This window comes from Trichosurus vulpecula, chromosome 8 (genome assembly GCF_011100635.1).
Source record: "Trichosurus vulpecula isolate mTriVul1 chromosome 8, mTriVul1.pri, whole genome shotgun sequence".
In the NCBI taxonomy this organism is placed as follows: Eukaryota; Metazoa; Chordata; class Mammalia; order Diprotodontia; family Phalangeridae; genus Trichosurus; species Trichosurus vulpecula.
Window position 1 is genome coordinate 182,916,645 of NC_050580.1, and position 18,057 is coordinate 182,934,701.

Here is an 18,057-nt window from a genome sequence, read left to right on the forward strand (position 1 = left end):
TCTAAATTTGGGGAGGTGAAATTCATAAAGGGATATTGTTTTGTTATTGGGTATCAGAATTAAATCAGGTCACACATCATGATAAGGTAGGATTGCAATAGGTTGGTGATCTCAGGAGACAACTGAGCAGAGGAACACATTGTTAGAAGTTAAAATATCATCATATGGCACTGTATTAGAGAAGGTTCAATGATAAGACTTAGTTTACTTATGTCTTGCCTTATTATCTCTATGCATTCACTCTTCAAGAACAATTCATATTATCTCCTCCATGAAGTTTTCCCTGAGCCTACAAGTTAAAAATGATTCTTCCTTCCTCAGAATTCTCTTTCATATATGTATATTTGTTTAGTAGTTTTATCTTGCTGACTACATTATAAACTCATTGAAGTCAGAAACCATATCTTTTTCACCTTGAAACTCCTTCAGTTCATAGCATAATTATATTTAAGAAATGTGTGGTGAATCAAGATTTTCCCGAATACTTCCAGTGGATCATATAAGATATTCTTTCACATGGAATACCATTGTGCTATGAGAAGTGACAAGCAGGATGGTTTCAGAAAAACCTAGGAAGACATAAGGACTGATAAAAAATAAAGTGAGAAGAAACAGAAGGACATTGTACATAGTAACAGCAATATTGTAAGGATGATGTACTGTTAGAAACTTGGCTACTCTGATCAAGAATATGATCCAAGATAATTCCAAATGACCCATGATAAAACATTCTATTCATACCTAGAGTGAGAACTGATGAATTCTGAGTGCAGATTGAAGTATACTTTTTAAGCTTTCTTTATTTTTCTTTTTTATTGTGTGTGTTTTCTTTTGCAACATGGTTAATATGGAAATGTTTTGCATTATTTCACATATAAATTCGATACCATATGGCTTATGTTCTTTTTCTTTGCTTATGCTCTTAAGGGCTAGGGGAGTCATGAGAGGGAGGGAGGAACTTTGGATTTTAAAATTTTTAAAAATGAATGTTAAAAGTTTTTACATGTAATTGGGAAATATTTAGTGAAATAAAAATGTATTTAATTAAAAATAATATTCCTTTACAGAAGACTGGAAGCTATCTTGGTTAGGTTGTTTGGCAAGTTTCCTAATCCTATGGCTTTTTTGAAGAGGCCTCAACATTCTAATCGGGTCTTGAGTGTCACAGCAGGCTTTGAACTCTATTAGTTGCAGAGTAACATATAATCCATAGGCATGTGTCAGCCCTCCTCATGAATGCCATGATGGGAATAGATGTCCTTTCTTTTCATGATCTTCATAATTCATGATTTCTCAGCAGTAAGAGAAATACTTTAAAACCCTGCCTCAATCCAGTTCTATTAATTGATAACTGCTATTTCTGTTACTTCCAGATAACTGAAAAACATTTCTTTCAACCCAAGTCAATGAATGAGACAAATTATTCCCGAGTATCTGAGTTCATCTTGCTGGGACTCTCTGACACCCCAGAGCTCCAACCTCTCTTCTTTGTTGTGTTTTCATTGTTCTACATTGCTATTTTGATGGGAAACTTCCTTATCATCCTCACTGTGACTTCAGACCCACGTCTTCATTCACCCATGTACTTTTTACTTGCAAACCTCTCTTTTATCGATGTCTGTGTGGCCTCTTTTGCCACCCCTAAAATGATTGCAGACTTCCTTGTTGAGCAAAAGACCATCTCCTTTGAAGCTTGTCTGGCTCAGATTTTCTTTGTACACCTTTTCACCGGGAGTGAGATGGTGCTCCTTGTGTCCATGGCCTACGATCGCTATGTTGCAATATGTAAACCACTCCACTACATGACCATCATGAGTCGGCGTGTCTGTATCATTCTGGTCATAATCTCCTGGTGTGTTGGCTTCATACACACAACTAGCCAGCTGGCATTTACAGTCAACTTGCCCTTCTGTGGTCCTAACAAGGTGGACAGCTTTTTCTGTGACCTCCCTCTGGTGACCAAACTTGCCTGCATAGACACCTATGTTGTTAGTTTACTAATTGTGGCAGACAGTGGTTTTCTCTCCCTGAGCTCCTTTCTCCTCCTGGTTGTTTCATATACAGTCATACTCATCACAGTACGCAATCGCTCATCAGCTAGTATGGCAAAGGCACGTTCTACACTAACTGCCCATATCACTGTGGTTACACTGTTCTTTGGGCCATGCATCTTCATCTATGTGTGGCCTTTCAGTAGCTACTCAGTGGATAAAGTTCTTGCAGTGTTTTATACCATTTTCACTCCCATATTAAACCCAGTTATTTATACCCTGAGGAACAAAGAGGTAAAGGCAGCTATGTCCAAATTGAAGAGCCGATACCTAAAGTCTGGCCAAGTATCTGCTATAATAAGAAATGTCCTGTTCTTGGAACCCAAATAACCTCCCCCCAACCTAACCCTTTCTAATCAATTGTCTCTACACTGTGACCAAAGACCACTGTAATGTTAATGCCAAACTGTTGAACTACTTGTGTCAAAAGGCAAGAATAGAGAAATACTTTTAAGACTTGTTAAAAAAGGGTAATGTAGTGAAGACAAAACAAGACCATGTAATGTAGTAGTTGATATTTTCATCCCTCTCTCTCTTGCATCTTCTTTGAAATTTTCTAATGGAAAGTCAACTTTTACCATGGAGTCTATTTGGAAGGGAAATAAATTTATGAAACTTAAGTAGAGGGCAAAATAGTTTTCTGTAACAGAATGTCAAGAAACACAATATCAATGATAATCATGAATATTCCTATGTAGTTCTGTATTGCAAAATATGAAAGACTCTCCATATAGAAAGTAGAAGAAGTAAATCATTCATTCAGACACCATGTAACCAGATCCCATAACCCAGCAATCAGCTCCCATAACCAGTCAGCCCACTTTATCATAACAGCTAGGAACTTAAAACACATTATCACAGCATGGAGGCTCACCATCCCAAAACCTCTCTGACCCTCTGCTGGAGCCTTCCAAAAAACTCACAATACAGCTATCACAGGTCAACTTTCTTTACCTCATCTCTAAGCATCATGACAGTCAATAACAGCCATAAAAACTCTCTCTCAGCATTTCCTGTGACACCATTTACTTGTCTTCTCACTAGCTCCTCTCACCACCTGTGACTTAGGCTTCCCATGGTGTAAGCAGGTCATGTGGCCTATTAATGAGTGGGAAATATCTTCAAATCTAAATCGCTATTACATTCTTCATGAAGGAACTCTGTATTACAATCAGGGTATGCAGTTAGGTAACTGAGAGTCTAGATGATCTGGGGTTAAGCGCCTATTTGATGTGGTGGAAAACCATTATAAAGTCAAGGTTTGATTCCTGGCTCTACTATTTGAGAATTTTGTCATATTAGGCAAGTCTTCATGTCTCTTGGTATCAATTTCCTCATACGCAAAGGGAGGACATTAAACTACATGATCTCCATTTTCCAACTCTAAATCTTACAGTTGAATTCCTATTTCATCTCTGCTATTTACTAGCCATATAATTTAACCTCTAGGAATCTTGGATTTATCATCTATAAAAAAGTGATAATAAAAAAAAAATTTTTTTAAAAGTGATAATAATACATTCAGCTGGGTGGCCTGAATGGGTTTGGTCCTACTTGAATATTTCCTTGACATGCTATACTGATTACAGATATACATGACAAAAACAGACCAAAAAGAGAGCACATGCATATCTACTCTCCTCAGTTTCCCACTCTGTCTCTCTGATTACATCAGTCCTCTACTGAAAATACTTTTACCAGCTAATTATTGTCTGAAGAATAAAATATAAACTACTTATCTTGGTATTCAAAGTCATCCATAATCTGGCTGTAATCTACCTTTCCTGCTTCATTTCTCACCATAGCTTTCGAAAATTCTACCTTAGAAAAACAGGTTAATCTTTTTATCTTGACCCCTCTTAACTCTTTGTTCTCTGCCTAGAGACAGGTAGGTGTTGCAGTGGATGGAATGTTGGAATTGCAGTCAGGAGATGGAGTTCAAATCTGTCCTTATATACTTCCTCACTCTTTGACTCTGGGCAAGCCACTTAATCTCAACCTGCTTCAGTTTCTTCAGATGGAAAACAGAGATGATAATAGCAACTACCTCACAGAGTTGCTACAAGATATTTGTAAATCACTTGGCATGTAAATCACTATGTATTTACTAATGCTTGTCTGCCCTGATTCTTCCCCTCCCCTCACAACATCCCACATGGTTGGAATTCCAGTGGAGCATTAGCTATGTGAGGGCAGAAACTGTTCATTTTGTCTTTGTGTCCCTAGCACACATAGCCCAGTACCTAAAATTGTGTAGGTATTTAATAAATGTTGGTGAATTTAGTGGAATTAAATTCTTCACTCTCCATTTCCATCCCTTGAAATTTCTTCTTTTTTTTTCAAGGTCCAACTCAGGTGCTGCATCTCCCATGAAGTCTTCTTTATTGCTTGAGCTGAAAATGATTTCTCCTTTTATTGAATTTTCCATAGTGCTCTTTACATTCTTTGCAGCAGCATGCCCCACTATATCCATTAGATTGTAAGTTTCTTGAGGAGAGGGCCTTCTTTCTTCTTTTGTCATATTTGATCTTACTATACCTAATGCAGTGGAAATAACTTGATTCAGAGGATTTAAGCTAATGTCCCATCTTTAATGTTTACCACCTGTGGAACTTCGAACAAATCATTAAGTGTCTCAGGACTTCAGTTTGCTCATCTATAAAATGAGGGCTAGAATGTATCTAAGGTCCTGTCCAGCCCTAGAGCTATGTGTGAGGACCATAGAATCTTATGAGTCTTGTATACAGCAAGCGCTTAATAAATGCTTGTTGACCCGAAAATAATTGCAGGTTTCCATTCCAAAATTTAGAATAAGGAATAAAGTACAAATGCTGTGCCTCAAGAGCACTTAAAATCTTTATGTTGAAGTACATTTCAGGTCCTTTCTTACAGGAGGTTATGATAAAAGAGAATGATAGAAGAGGTAATGAATTCCTAGAATGTGGATGGGGGAATTAGGTCACAAAGAAGGAAGAGGTATTGAAAGGAGTTTATGGGGAAAGAGAAGACAAACATCATTTTCTTCATGGTTTAACCCAAGGTTAACACTGTCAGTTTTCAATGAATGAAGTGCAGAGCTGAAATTAGTTATGATAATTCAGTCATGGTATAATTATTCCCAATTTATCTGGATTAACCATTGTCATATCTCCAGAAGAACTCTATTGCTAAAATGACCTGACAAGATTTTGAAATACACTGGCTACCCAGGAATAGTTTAGATGTTTCCAGTTAAAAAAATGAAGGAACTCTTCATGTATATTTGTGTGTGTGTGTACGTGTGTGTGTGTTTGTGTTTGCATTCTGTGTTTGCGTGTATGTGTGTGGGCATGTGTGCTTGTGTATTGGTATGCCAGAGAATGAGCACAATGAAGTTGTGTTCAAGAGATAGGAGATTTTAGGAAATTTGTAATGAATGAACTATAAGGTTTATTTTAAAATCTCTCAGTTATCAGATTTTCCTCCTTAAGTCAGACCTGGCAGTGAGATTGGTATGTTCGAATTATAGCTGATACGGACTAAAGAACTGAAATACTCACTGAGGATGGTTCTCATCAAGTAACACACTTGCACACCCATTATAATGGAGTCAATATGATGTCCATTTTTTAAACCACTCTTCCCACTGAGAATGTGAAACAAGACAGCTTTATTTACTCAACCCATTTTTTTGCAGCAGTTCATCCTTTGTTTCAAAGAGGATGGCATCACAGTGTGATGTCTTGACTCACAAGTGAATTGGATTTGAATGAAGCAGAGCTTCACAAAGTCCCACTCTCCCTTCCAGAGTCATCAAAGGCCAGAGGCAAGACAAAAGTCAAGCTGACTGGTGATGACCCAGGATGCAGTGGATGACTGTGGTGTCTTTGATGTTTGACCCAGCTCTAAGCATTCCACAGCACCTGCCTCAGCCATCTTAATGGCCTTTGGAACAATTTTTTCTTGTCCTTCCCCCACCCCATTCTGCCAGAGGAAGTCTTCAGATGGTTAGGGTAGGCATCCCCCTTACTAACCAATAGGTTTGAGGTCGTTCAGTTACCCTTAACCTCGTTTAGCCTGTCTGCAAAAAAGGTTTTACCAGGGTGTGGATGTACTTGTTACAGCTTCTTGGAGCAGCAGGTGAGAGTTGAGTGACGACATGTGGACACCAAAAGTGGATTAGCAGCCCTGAAAAGGGCTTGGCAAGCCATTACTCCAGAGGTGTTAGTCCTCCCTGAACTCATCATACAGAAGCAGAGAAAAAGGAAATATAGAGAAAGCATGCCAGTGCAACAAAATGTTCTGTCATCAACATCTCTCTATGAGAGGAGTATACAATTGTGTTTGTGTTTATAGGAAAGGATTCATCAAAGATAATATGACATAGAACACATTGTTCTATCATCCATCCCACATTTTACTATCTTTTCCAGAAGTATAGCTTTTAGATAGATAGATGATTGTCCTAATCTACCAAGTTAGTAACTGTGGGAGAAAAGGAATTAAGCTAACATGATCTATGCTTGATGAAGGCAGAGAAAGTCTTAGGGATCATCACTTCAGTTTGAAGGTGCTCACTGACTATCTTGGCTACTGAGAGTGGGTCAAGATCTGGGCCCAGAACCCTCTCCTTTTTCCGTCTTAAAATCATAGAATGTTGAGAATGGAGGAGACTTAACAAGAACACGGAATGATATAATGTGATACTTCCCAACCTGTGGCCTTTCAACTCAGGGTGAAAGAAGTAGTAGCTTATTATAGGGAATTTCTAAATCTCTAAATTTTGACACTACAAAATATGCAGTGACCTAGTCTAACAAATTACCAAACTTATTGTAAACTTCTTAAAGAACACTTCTCGTATACATCTTTATTACTATTCAAATGTATATAGGTGTTGTTGATTTGTAAAACACAAATTCATTTAAATATTAAATTAATATTAATAACAATATAAATATACAAATATATTAAAACATATAATGTAAATAGCATTAAAATATTAAATAAAATACATTAATTTGTAATCGTTTCTTGTCAGTCTACATATTCTGGGTCAATGGATACAAATAGTACAACTATAATCACATATTCTTCAACAAGTATTTTTGTGGCAAAAAATGTTTATATGCTTATTAAAAAGATTGGGAACTATTGCATTGCACTGCATTTGGAGTCAAAAATCATGGATTATCATTCCGGCCACTATTTGTGTGACAGTGGGGAAGGCACAGGCTCTCTAGTTTTCAGTGACATTATTTGTAAAGGGACATATAAAGTGATCTCTAAGGTCATTTCAACTCTAAAGTACTACTATCTAAGTTCATTAAATTTCTTATTGTTAACATCTGCCATCTGGCAGAATGGGGCTAGAACAGTGCCAGGTAAAACTGTCTCAGAAATAAATTAGCTCTCTTTAAAGCATATATGTCAAAAAGAGACCAGGTAACTTATTTAAGATTACCCAAGCTAGCTCGGTGACAGGGCCTAGATTCAAGAATGATAGCTGGGATTTATATAGCTCTTTAAGGTTGGCAAGGCCCTGGACAAATACTACCTGTTTTCAGTCCTCACAACGACCCTGGGAGGTATGTGTTATTCTCATCCCTATTTTATATATGAGGAAATTAAGGAAAAGAGAGGCTGTAAATCGCATGGCTACTAAGTGTCTGAGGCAGGATTTGAACTCAGGTCTTCTTGACTCAAGGTCTATTCTACACTCTACCGACTGTTCCACCTAGCTGCCACTACTCAACCTACATTTATATAACACTATAACATTTACAAAGGATTTTCCAAACAATATGAGGAGGTAGAAAGTACAAATATTATTATCACCATTTTACTCAGGAGAGGACAGGGATTTCCAAAGGTTAGTTGGTTTACTCTCACTGTTTGGGATTTTTGAATCCTCAGTTTGATCTCTTATCTCGTGACTCTAAACATCACGCCCTTCCATCATATCACCTCCCTTCCTTTATTATATGATGCTTATTATATCAGTTTTGCTTTCCTAATTCTACTCTGCTTATGTACAATTTTCGATGTGGTCCCTGGGCACATATACTTAACAACTGATTGTGGAGGCAGCCTCTAGGTGGCAGCTGGGGAAATTAAAGAAGTTAAATAAAAATTTGTGGTAGATTAGCCAGAAGGCAAATTAAAATATTATCTTATTTTTTCTATCATTTACTATATCATCCTTCCATGGCTGGGTCACAGCTGAGTAATGTTCCTGTCATCCCAACTTTTTGCCTGAGTTATCTTCTAATTCTGAAATTTTATGGGTCCCATGCTGTAAGTGAACTTGGAGTAAAGGAAACCTGATTTGAACAATTCCTCCAACCCCTATTAGTTGTGTGACCCCAGATAGGCTATGTAGCCACCGAGAGCATCCTTTTTTCATATGTAAAAAGGGATAATACTGACAGTACCCGCCATTCAACATTGTTAATAAGGGTCAAGTCAGATTATGTAAAGACTTTTTAAATATTAAAGCACTAAATAAACGCCATCTGTCATTACTGTAATCTTCACATTGCAGATTCATTTAAAAAATATAAATCTAATACTTTTAAAAACAAAAACAAATTTGTGATGTCTAGGTGGCACAGTAGAATAGAGAATCAGCCCTGGAGTCATGAGGATCTGAGTTCAGATTTGAGCCGCAGACACTAGATACTTAATAGCTGTGTGGCCCTGGGCATGTCACTAACCCAAATTGCCTTGCAACCAACAAAAATTCAAAAACCTATTTTTGTTTTATTTTAGGCCTCACCTGTTTCACAAAACACACTTTAAGTATTTGGGATGAATTTAGGGCAATGTATGGCTGAGTATTTCCTAGAGATATTACAAAGGAGATATTTATATTGAGAGAAAGGAAACCCCCATCCAATCTAAATGTCTTTGAATATTTTAATTTGTCTTAATTTCACAGAATCTCAAAATTGCATAGCTGGAAAGACCTTAGAGGTCATGTAGTTCAACTCTCTAATTTTATAATTTAGATAACTACATTTCAAAGTGTTTCATTAACTTGTCCATGGAGATATGGGTAATACCTCACAGAGACAGAAATTATTTTACATTTCTTATTTAATACTTCAATATATCAAAGGAATAAATTATTTTATCACTGGGGTCAGCCCCTCCACCAACACGGAGTAGAACCTCTCCACTCTCCAGTTGAAGATCTTCATGGATTTCTGTAGCCCAGAATGTTCACCTGCTGGCCAAACTTGGGTTGCTCCAAACCTGTATAGGTTGATGCTTAGGTATTAGACACACAATCCATCACAGCGATTGTTCTTGACAGCTTTTTCAGCTTTGAAGGACATGCTGTTACTTGTGTCCAGTTGGTACAGACAGATTTGGAGAACCCAGATTAACTTCCCTGTCATGAAGAAGGTATAAGATAATCACTCTATCCTTCTGAGTTCTCAAATAAGGCCTTACTCAGTTTTAAGGTGACCTTTGCTCAGAATCCAGGGAAAAGATAGAAAGGAGAGACTTCTCTTTCCCTCCTCTACACCACAAATTTGTTCTTTGTTTTCACACATCTTCCTTTGAATATCAGAGTTATCTGCCTTTTCAAGCCTAATTTTTCTTCTCATGCACCTAAGTTCATCTCATTCTGTACTTGAGCCTACCTCTACCCTCTTACGTTTTTATTCTCTCTCTCCTTACTGCCTCCTTCCCCACTGCCAACAAATTTCTAAGCCTCCCCTTTCTTTTACTATGATAACACCTAAAACTATGCCTTTTGTCTCATTCTAGAAAAAAAAATAGTCTACAATTTATATAAACACACTCTTACCACTCATTTCCAAAAACAAATTTGATTTCTATTCCCTCCATTCTATGGGAAAAGCTCTTTGAAAAGTTGTTAATGCCAACCTAGCCTATATACTGAATTCAGCGTTTTTCCCCTCAGCGTTGAGCCTCCTGGTCCACTTGTCAATGATAATGTTACTGACCATCTCCTTCTTGATTCTCTCATTTCCCTTGTTTCCTGTGATACTGATGTCTCCTTATTCTCTTTCTAGTTCTTTGAGTGTCCCTTCTCCATCTCTTTGGATGGATCTTCTTCCTTCCTACCTTTAAATCTGTGCTTCATTCCCCCAAGGTTCCATCTTCACCTCTCTTTTACCTTGTCCCTTCATTCTCTTTGATATCAATCTCAAAACTCCACAGAGCTTCAATTATCACTCCTATGAAGTTGCCCCTCAAATATAAAATTTAGTTCTTACTCTTCCCCTGACCTCAACAAAGAATGCAACAAATATTTATTAAGTGCCCGTCATTTACAAGGCCCAGTGACAGGAACTGGTGATACTAAATAAAAAAATGAGAAATACCCTTATACCATATTTCCATTTTGCAAGAATGTGACCAGATACACATTCTTTTCACATTTACATTCAGTGGGTCAGGGCGACCATTCATGGTCACTGCAGGACCAAGTAAAACATAATAGCTTTCTAGAGTGATTTAAGATTTATAAAGCACTTAGCAAATGTATCATTTTATCATCACAACAACCCCAGGGGGCTGGTGCTAATCTTATCCCCATTTTACAAATGAGGAAACTGAGGAACACAATGAATATTGTCAGTTGTACCTGTCTGATCACTTCCAATTCAAGTTCCTACCTCTTGCCTTAATTTGTTTTGCTGATCTGCCCCCATAGCTTGTCCCTTTGATTTTTCTGTAACCCATTCTTGGCATGATGTCTCTTTGTTCTTCAATTCTGTCTTGTTTCCCAACTTAATGTGATACAGAGTACTTCATGACCACTCTACTATAGTATGGTGAAATGGGGGAAGTGTGAGATTCCCTGTGACCTTTTCAGTTACTACTTGTGTGACCTCGGGCAGGTCACTTAATATCTCTGGGCTTCACTATCCTCATCTACAAAATGAGGCAGTTGAAACGGGATAGTGTCTAGGGTTCCTTTCAGGTCTATATCTATCATCTTAGGATCACCTTCCTGATGACATTTTCTGAGAGTCACATTCAGGGAGTCAATAAGTTAAACTCAAGCTGGTCTTTTCTCTATGAAAGTATCCTATGAAAGACATATCCATCTCTAAATCCAATGTGTACCCCAAATGAATGAATCCATCGTTTTCCAGTCTCTTAATTTCCCTATGTGCTATTGTTATCATCATGTTATCATCATTCTCCCAGTCACCTAGTTCAAAAAATCCCAGAGACACCTTTTTATTTCCTTTCCTTTACCCCCTAGATCTAATAAATTCCCAAGATGTATAGATTCTAGATAAAAATATCTCTCATATTTTCCCTCATTTCCATTATTATTTCCTCCATCCTATCTACTCCAGAAACTCATTATCCATTACATGGATGATTTTAAGAGACTTGTAAGAAGTTAATTTAGCTATGGTATGCCTTCTTTCTGCTTTATTCTTCATGAGAGATAAGGAATGAACCTGCTCTTTCATTGACGTGTGGGGCTCCCAGGTATAGTAGCTGACTACTAATATAAGGTTAAATGACATGTCCAGGGTCACAGAGTTAATATGTATCAGAGATGGAAAAATGAACCAAAGTCTTCCAAGCCAACTCTCTTTGTCCTACCCAGAGTTGTTAACACTGAAGGCCCATAGGAGCAAGCAGACTGAAAACTCTCCAGTAGGGCCTGAGCCAATTTATGTACTTAAAAATGTTTAATAAAATAAATAAAAATACATGACTACATGGATTATGTTAATTTTTGTTTTTTTAAATTAATATGTGATCAACAGAGATTGGTTTTTGAGTTTGACATGACACAAAAGCCTAATTTCCTCGTCTTTCAAACAACTACTGAAACACACATTTTAAAAGCACCAACTGTGTGCTGTTAGCTTTTTAAGGCACTTGAGGAACAAAGAAAAAAAGAAATAGTCTGTTTTCTCAGAGAGCTTACATTCTTTTTTTTTATTTAAATTTATTTATTTAACATATTTGGTTTTCAGCATTGATTTTCACAACAGTTTGAATTACAAATTTTCTCCCCATTTCTACCCTCCCCCCCACTCCAAGATGGCTTATATTTTGGTTGCCCTGTTCCCCAGTCAGCCCTCCCCTCTATCACCCCCCTCCCCTCTCATCCCCTTTTCCCTTCCTTTCTTGTAGGGCAAGATAAATTTCTACGCCCCATTGCCTGTGTATCTTATTTTTTAGTTGCATACAAAAACTTTTTTTGTTTTTGAACATCTGATTTTAAAACTTTGAGTTCCAAATTCTCTCCCCTCTTCCTTTCCCACCTACCCTCTCTAAGAAGTCGAGCAATTCAACCTAGACCACACATGTATTATTATGTATAACCCTTCCACAATGCTCATGTTGTGAAAGGCTAACTACATTTTACTCCTTCCCAACCCATCCCGCTTTATTGAATTTTCTCCCTTGACCCTGTCCCCTTTCCAAAGTGTTTGCTTTGATTACCTCCACCCCCATCTGCCCTCCCCTCCATCATCCCCCCACCTTTTATTTTTTTTTTATCTTCCTCCCTTTTCTTTCCTGTGGGGTAAGATACCCAACTGAGTATGTATGGTATTCCCCCTCAGGCTAAATCTGATGAGAGCAAGGTTCACTCATTCCCCCCTCACCTGCCCTCTCCCCTCCTCCCATAGAACTGCTTCCTCTTGCCACCTTTATGCGAGATAATCCACCCCATTCTATCTCTCCCTATCTCCCTCTCTCAGTATGTTGCTCTCTCATCCCTTAATTTCATTTTATTTCTTTTAGATATCTTCCCTTCATCTTCAACTCACCCTGTGTCTGCTCTCTCTTTTCCATATATATATATATATATATATATATATATATATATATATATATATATATATATATATATATATATAAACACACATATATATACACATACATACACATACATACATATACACATAGATATATACATACATACACATTCACTTATATATATACATAAACATATTTATATATATGCATATTCCCTTCAACTACCCTAATACTGAGGTCTCATGAATCATACACATCATCTTTCCATGTAGGAGTGTAAACCAAACAGTTCAACTTTAGTAAGTCCCTTGCAATTTCTTTTTCTTGTTCTTTTTCTTGATTACCTTTTCATGTTTCTCTTGATTCTTGTGTTTGAAAGTCAAATTTTCTATTCAGTTCTGTTCTTTTCACTGAGAAAGCTTGAAAGTCCTTTATTTTATTGAAAATCCATATTTTGCCTTGGAACATGATACTCAGTTTTGCTGGGTAGGTGATTCTAGGTTTTAATCCTAGCTCCATTGACCTCCGGAATATCGCATTCCAAGCCCTTCGATCTCTTAATGTAGAAGCTGCCAGATCTTGGGTTATTCTGATTGGGTTTCCAAATTCTCTCTCCTGGATCTATTTTCCAGGTCAGTGGTTTTTCCAAGGAGATATTTCACATTGTCTTCCATTTTTTCATTCCTTTGGTTCTGTTTTATAATATCCTGATTTCTCATAAAGTCACTAGCTTCCACTTGCTCCAATCTAATTTTTAAAGTAGTATTTTCTTCAGTGGTCTTTTGGACCTCCTTTTCCATTTGGCTAATTCTGCCTTTCAAGGCATTCTTCTCCTCATTGGCTTTTTGGAGCTCTTTTGCCATTTGAGTTAGTCTGTTTTTTAAGGTGTTGTTTTCTTCAGTGTATTTTTCAGTATTTTTTTGGGTCTTCTTTAGCAAGTCATTGACTTGTTTTTCATGGTTTTCTTGCATCCTTCTCATTTCTCTTCCCAATTTTTCCTCTACTTCTCTAACTTGCTTTTCCAAATCCTTTTTGAGTTCTTCTATGGCCTGGGGCCAGTTCATGTTTTTTGGAGGCTTTTGTTGTAGGCTCTATGACTTTGTTGTCTTCTTTAGGTTGTATGTTTTGGTCTTCTTTGTCACCAAAGAAAGAATCCAAAGTCTGAGACTGAATCTGGGCATGTTTTCGCTGCCTGTCCATATTCCCAACCAACTAACTTGACCCTTGAGTTTTTCAGTGGGGTATGACTGCTTGTAGACTAACGAGTTCTATGTTCTACGTTTGGGGGGGAGGTGCCAGCTCTGTCAGACCCGCACTACTCCTTCCCCAAGAACCCCCAGTCCAGATTGGGCTTAGATCTTCAGCAGGCTGTTGCACTCCTGCTCTGATCTGCCACTTAATTCCTCCCACCAGGTGGGCCTGGAGCCGGAAGTAACAACAGCTGTAGCTGCCCCACCTCTGCTGCCCCTGGGGCTGGAAGCCGAACCGGGAACTCCTTCCACTCCCGCAGCTTTTCCCACTAACCTTCTCCGCAGTCTTTGGTGTTTGTGGGTCGAGGGGTCTGGTAACTGCCGCAGCTCACATATTCAGGGCGCTAGGGCCCCCTCCGCCCAGCTTCTGTTCTGGATGGTCCATGCCGCTCAGGCTGGGCTCTGCTCCACTCCGTTCCCAGCTCCCAGCTCCCAGCTCCGTGTGGAATAGACCTCACCCAGAGACCATCCAGGCTGTCCTGGGCTGGAGCCCTGCTTCCCTCTGCTGTTCTGTGGGTTCTGCCGTTCTAGAATTGGTTCAGAGCCATTTTTATAGGTTTTTGGAGGGACTCGGGTACGGAGCTCACTCTAGTCCATGCTTACCAGCTGCCATCTTGGCTCCACCCCAAAGAACTAGAGAGAGCTTACATTCTATTGAAGGAGATAATATATGCATATATAAATATGTATATACATATATAAATATGTATATACATATATATATATACATATATATATATATATATATATATATATATATATATATATATATATATATATATATATATATATATATATATATATATATATATAAGTATACACAGAATACATGGAAAAGACATTTGGGAGGGAGGCCATTAGTAGCTGGGGGGATTAGGAAAAAGCTTTATGGATAACATAATGCTTGAAATGAATTGTGAAAGAAACAAAGAGTTTTGGGGGGCAGAGGAAAGAAGGGAATGCATTCCAAGGCTGGGGGACTGACAGAACAAAGGCTCAGAAGAGGGAAATGAGTAGGTAAGGAAAAACAAGGGCTGTTTCGCTAGAGCAGAGATTGCTTGGACAGGAATATAACGTGTAATAAGAGTAGAAAGATAAATTAGGATCAAGTTGTGAAGGTCTTTAAATGTCACAGATCTGATTACCACAATATCCTGCTGAACAGCCTTCAGTGGTTCCTTATCAATTTTAAGAGAAAAAAATATTAATTTTTAATCTCAACTTTAAGACCCTATGCAATGTGGTTCCATCCTAACTTTCCAGTCTTAATTCACACTATTGTTCTTCATAAAAACTATAATTCAACTATTCCCAAATCTCATTTGTAGTGGTTTTCTAGATTGTCTTGTAATCACGAAGTGCATTAGTCCCTCAAGTCTTTGTAAAAAAGAGGTCTCTTCACAAGGGAATTTGGGGTGCTAGGTGACAGAGGAGAAAAGACCTTTGGAATATTATGAGGAGGAGAATTGTCTCCATTAAGAGATAAATTGGGATTAGAGGAGGGCTAATCACAAAATACATTAATGTAAACTTAAGGCTATAGATATGTATGTGTTATGATATTTACATATATGTATGTGGGAAATAGATAGATAGATAGATATACATATATTTATATACATATATGTGTGCGTGTGTGTTCATGGAATAAAAATTTTTGTGTAGTTAAGTCCATTAATCCATCCATCTATCTATATCTACCTATCTATCTAACTATTTATCTATCTGTCTTGACTATTACCCTTGAACTGTGGTAGTCTTTTGTGGGCTAGGGGCTTTTTGGTGTGGGCCAAGTAGTTGATACAAAGAAAATTTGAATGATATGTATGCATGATTGGTGTAACAACTAATATCCATTTATAATCTCTTTATATTATGAACTATCTATCGAAGTGCAATACATAATGTGCAGAGTCTATCGTATCCCAATAAAACTTGAAGCTTATTGCCCAGATCTAGAAGTTTGATAGCCTATATTGCCCTTAACACATGAGGATGTTTTTTATCATGAATGGTGATCTTGTTCATGTTGCTAATCAATTGCAGATTACATTGTACTACCCTTTCCTGCCTTCAGGCATTTGCACATACTAACCATTCATTCATATCTTTGCCTAATAATTTTTAGTTTTCTTGTTCCTTTTCTTCCCATTTCCCATTCACAAATGAGTAGATGAACCAGACAAATGCAACTGAAGTTACTGAGTTTGTTCTCCTAGGACTTTCTTCTTCCTCACAGCTGCAACCTGTGCTTTTCTTCCTGTTTCTGGTGTTGTATCTCCTGACAATACTAGGAAATGGCCTTATTATCATCACAGTGACCTCTGACCATCACCTTCCCTCAGCCCCTATGTACTTTCTGCTCTGCAATCTCTCCTTCCAAGATCTTTGCTACTCTACTGTCACTGTTCCCAAGATGTTATCCCACTTGGTCACCCACCACAAAACAATTTCCTTCCAGGGCTGTATAGCACAGATATTTTTCTTCCATTTCACCGGAAGCACAGAAATATTCATCCTTGCCATCATGGTATATGACCGCTACATAGCTATTTGCCGGCCTCTGAATTATGAACTTATCATGAGCCAACGTACTTGCTGGGTCCTGGCAGCTTCATCAGTTCTGGGAGGGGTTATCCATTCCATTACACCGGTGGTGCTCATCTTATGTTTGCCTTTCTGCAGCCCAAATGAGTTAGACAACTTCTACTGTGATATTCCACAGATCATTAAATTGGCCTGCACAAATACCTTTGTGGTGGGCCTCTTGATGGTTTCCAACAGTAGCTTGGTCACACTTCTGTGCTTTTTAGTGCTTCTCATCTTCTATACAATCCTCCTGGTGAAAATTAGGAACCACTTGTCTGAGGGAAAGAGTAAAGCCCTCTCCACTTGTGCCTCACACCTGATGGTGGTGACTCTTGTGTTTGTGCCCTGTGTCTATATCTATGCCAGGCCCTTTCAGACATTTCCAGCTGATAGGTTGGTCTCCATCCTCTACACAATCATCACCCCAATGCTGAATCCACTTATCTATACCCTGATGAATGCAGAGATGAAAAATGCCATGAGGAGGATGTGGAACTACTCTAGCTGAAGAGGAATATGGTCCAGGAAGTTGTTGCTTTCTGACAAAATATATTGCAAGAAAAGGCATAATAAGTCAAAACATAAAAGAGAAATCCTCTCTGCAAACACCCTTGCTGTGTTTTACACCGGATGTCAACATTGAAAATTGAGGCTCCGTCAGGGAAAACCATGAAAGAAAGCCTCACTTCTTTTTAAGCAACACTGAATGAGTAAAGCAGAGAAAGGAAAGTGAGAATTTCCTCCCCAGCCATATAGAATGGCTCATCCCTTCTCAACACTAGGAGGATTTGAATTTAAGAAGACACCAACGAACCAAGCTGGGTCAATTGAGGCAGTGTATCTTTTTTAATCCACAATTTGAAGAAAAAAGAAATGGATGAAAATTTTTATTTCAAAGTAAATTATAATAAAACTTTTGCATCAATTGACATACTTGATCCTTCTAATCAGAGAGTAAAGGGGGCAGTTTTTTTTGCTTATTATAGGATCTGTATGGATTAGAATAACATATGAAATCATGGGACTAAATTATACTTTTGATTATTCACCAGTTCAGTAGGTGGGAAGATGCTTGGTAGTGAGTGAATGTGGTTACACAGACATATCCTGTAGAAACAGTCCCAGGAGGGCAATAGCAGCCCAGCAATTGAATGTGTCTCCTTTCAGAACTTCATTATTTATCAGTGTAGTCAATCCCACAGGATGAAGGAACCATGGGATGGACTTTCGCTAAGGAGAACTATAAAATATCTTTCCTCAAAGATCTTTATCAGAAAGGACCATGACCTCTCTCTGGGCAAAGTTTGAGGACACCTAGAGTCCAGCGCAATGATTTAAACCTTAAAAGCAGTTAATAAATGTCTTCTGAATTGAACTGAATTAAATTCTGACTAATTAGAGAGACTAAAGAAGAA

General features: G+C 38.0%; 2 protein-coding genes across 2 annotated transcripts; both read left to right on the plus strand.

Annotated features, from left to right (window-relative positions):
• The first annotated feature begins 1,403 nt into the window (after window positions 1–1,403).
• LOC118828981 (olfactory receptor 4K15) lies at window positions 1,404–2,381 on the plus strand. Its single transcript, XM_036735900.1, has one exon. It carries the CDS (start codon window positions 1,407–1,409, stop codon window positions 2,379–2,381), a length of 975 nt encoding a protein of 324 aa, XP_036591795.1. The 5' UTR covers window positions 1,404–1,406.
• Window positions 2,382–16,226: 13,845 nt separating this feature from the next.
• LOC118829752 (olfactory receptor 4D5-like) lies at window positions 16,227–17,150 on the plus strand. Its single transcript, XM_036736646.1, has one exon. It carries the CDS (start codon window positions 16,227–16,229, stop codon window positions 17,148–17,150), a length of 924 nt encoding a protein of 307 aa, XP_036592541.1.
• Window positions 17,151–18,057: the final 907 nt, after the last annotated feature.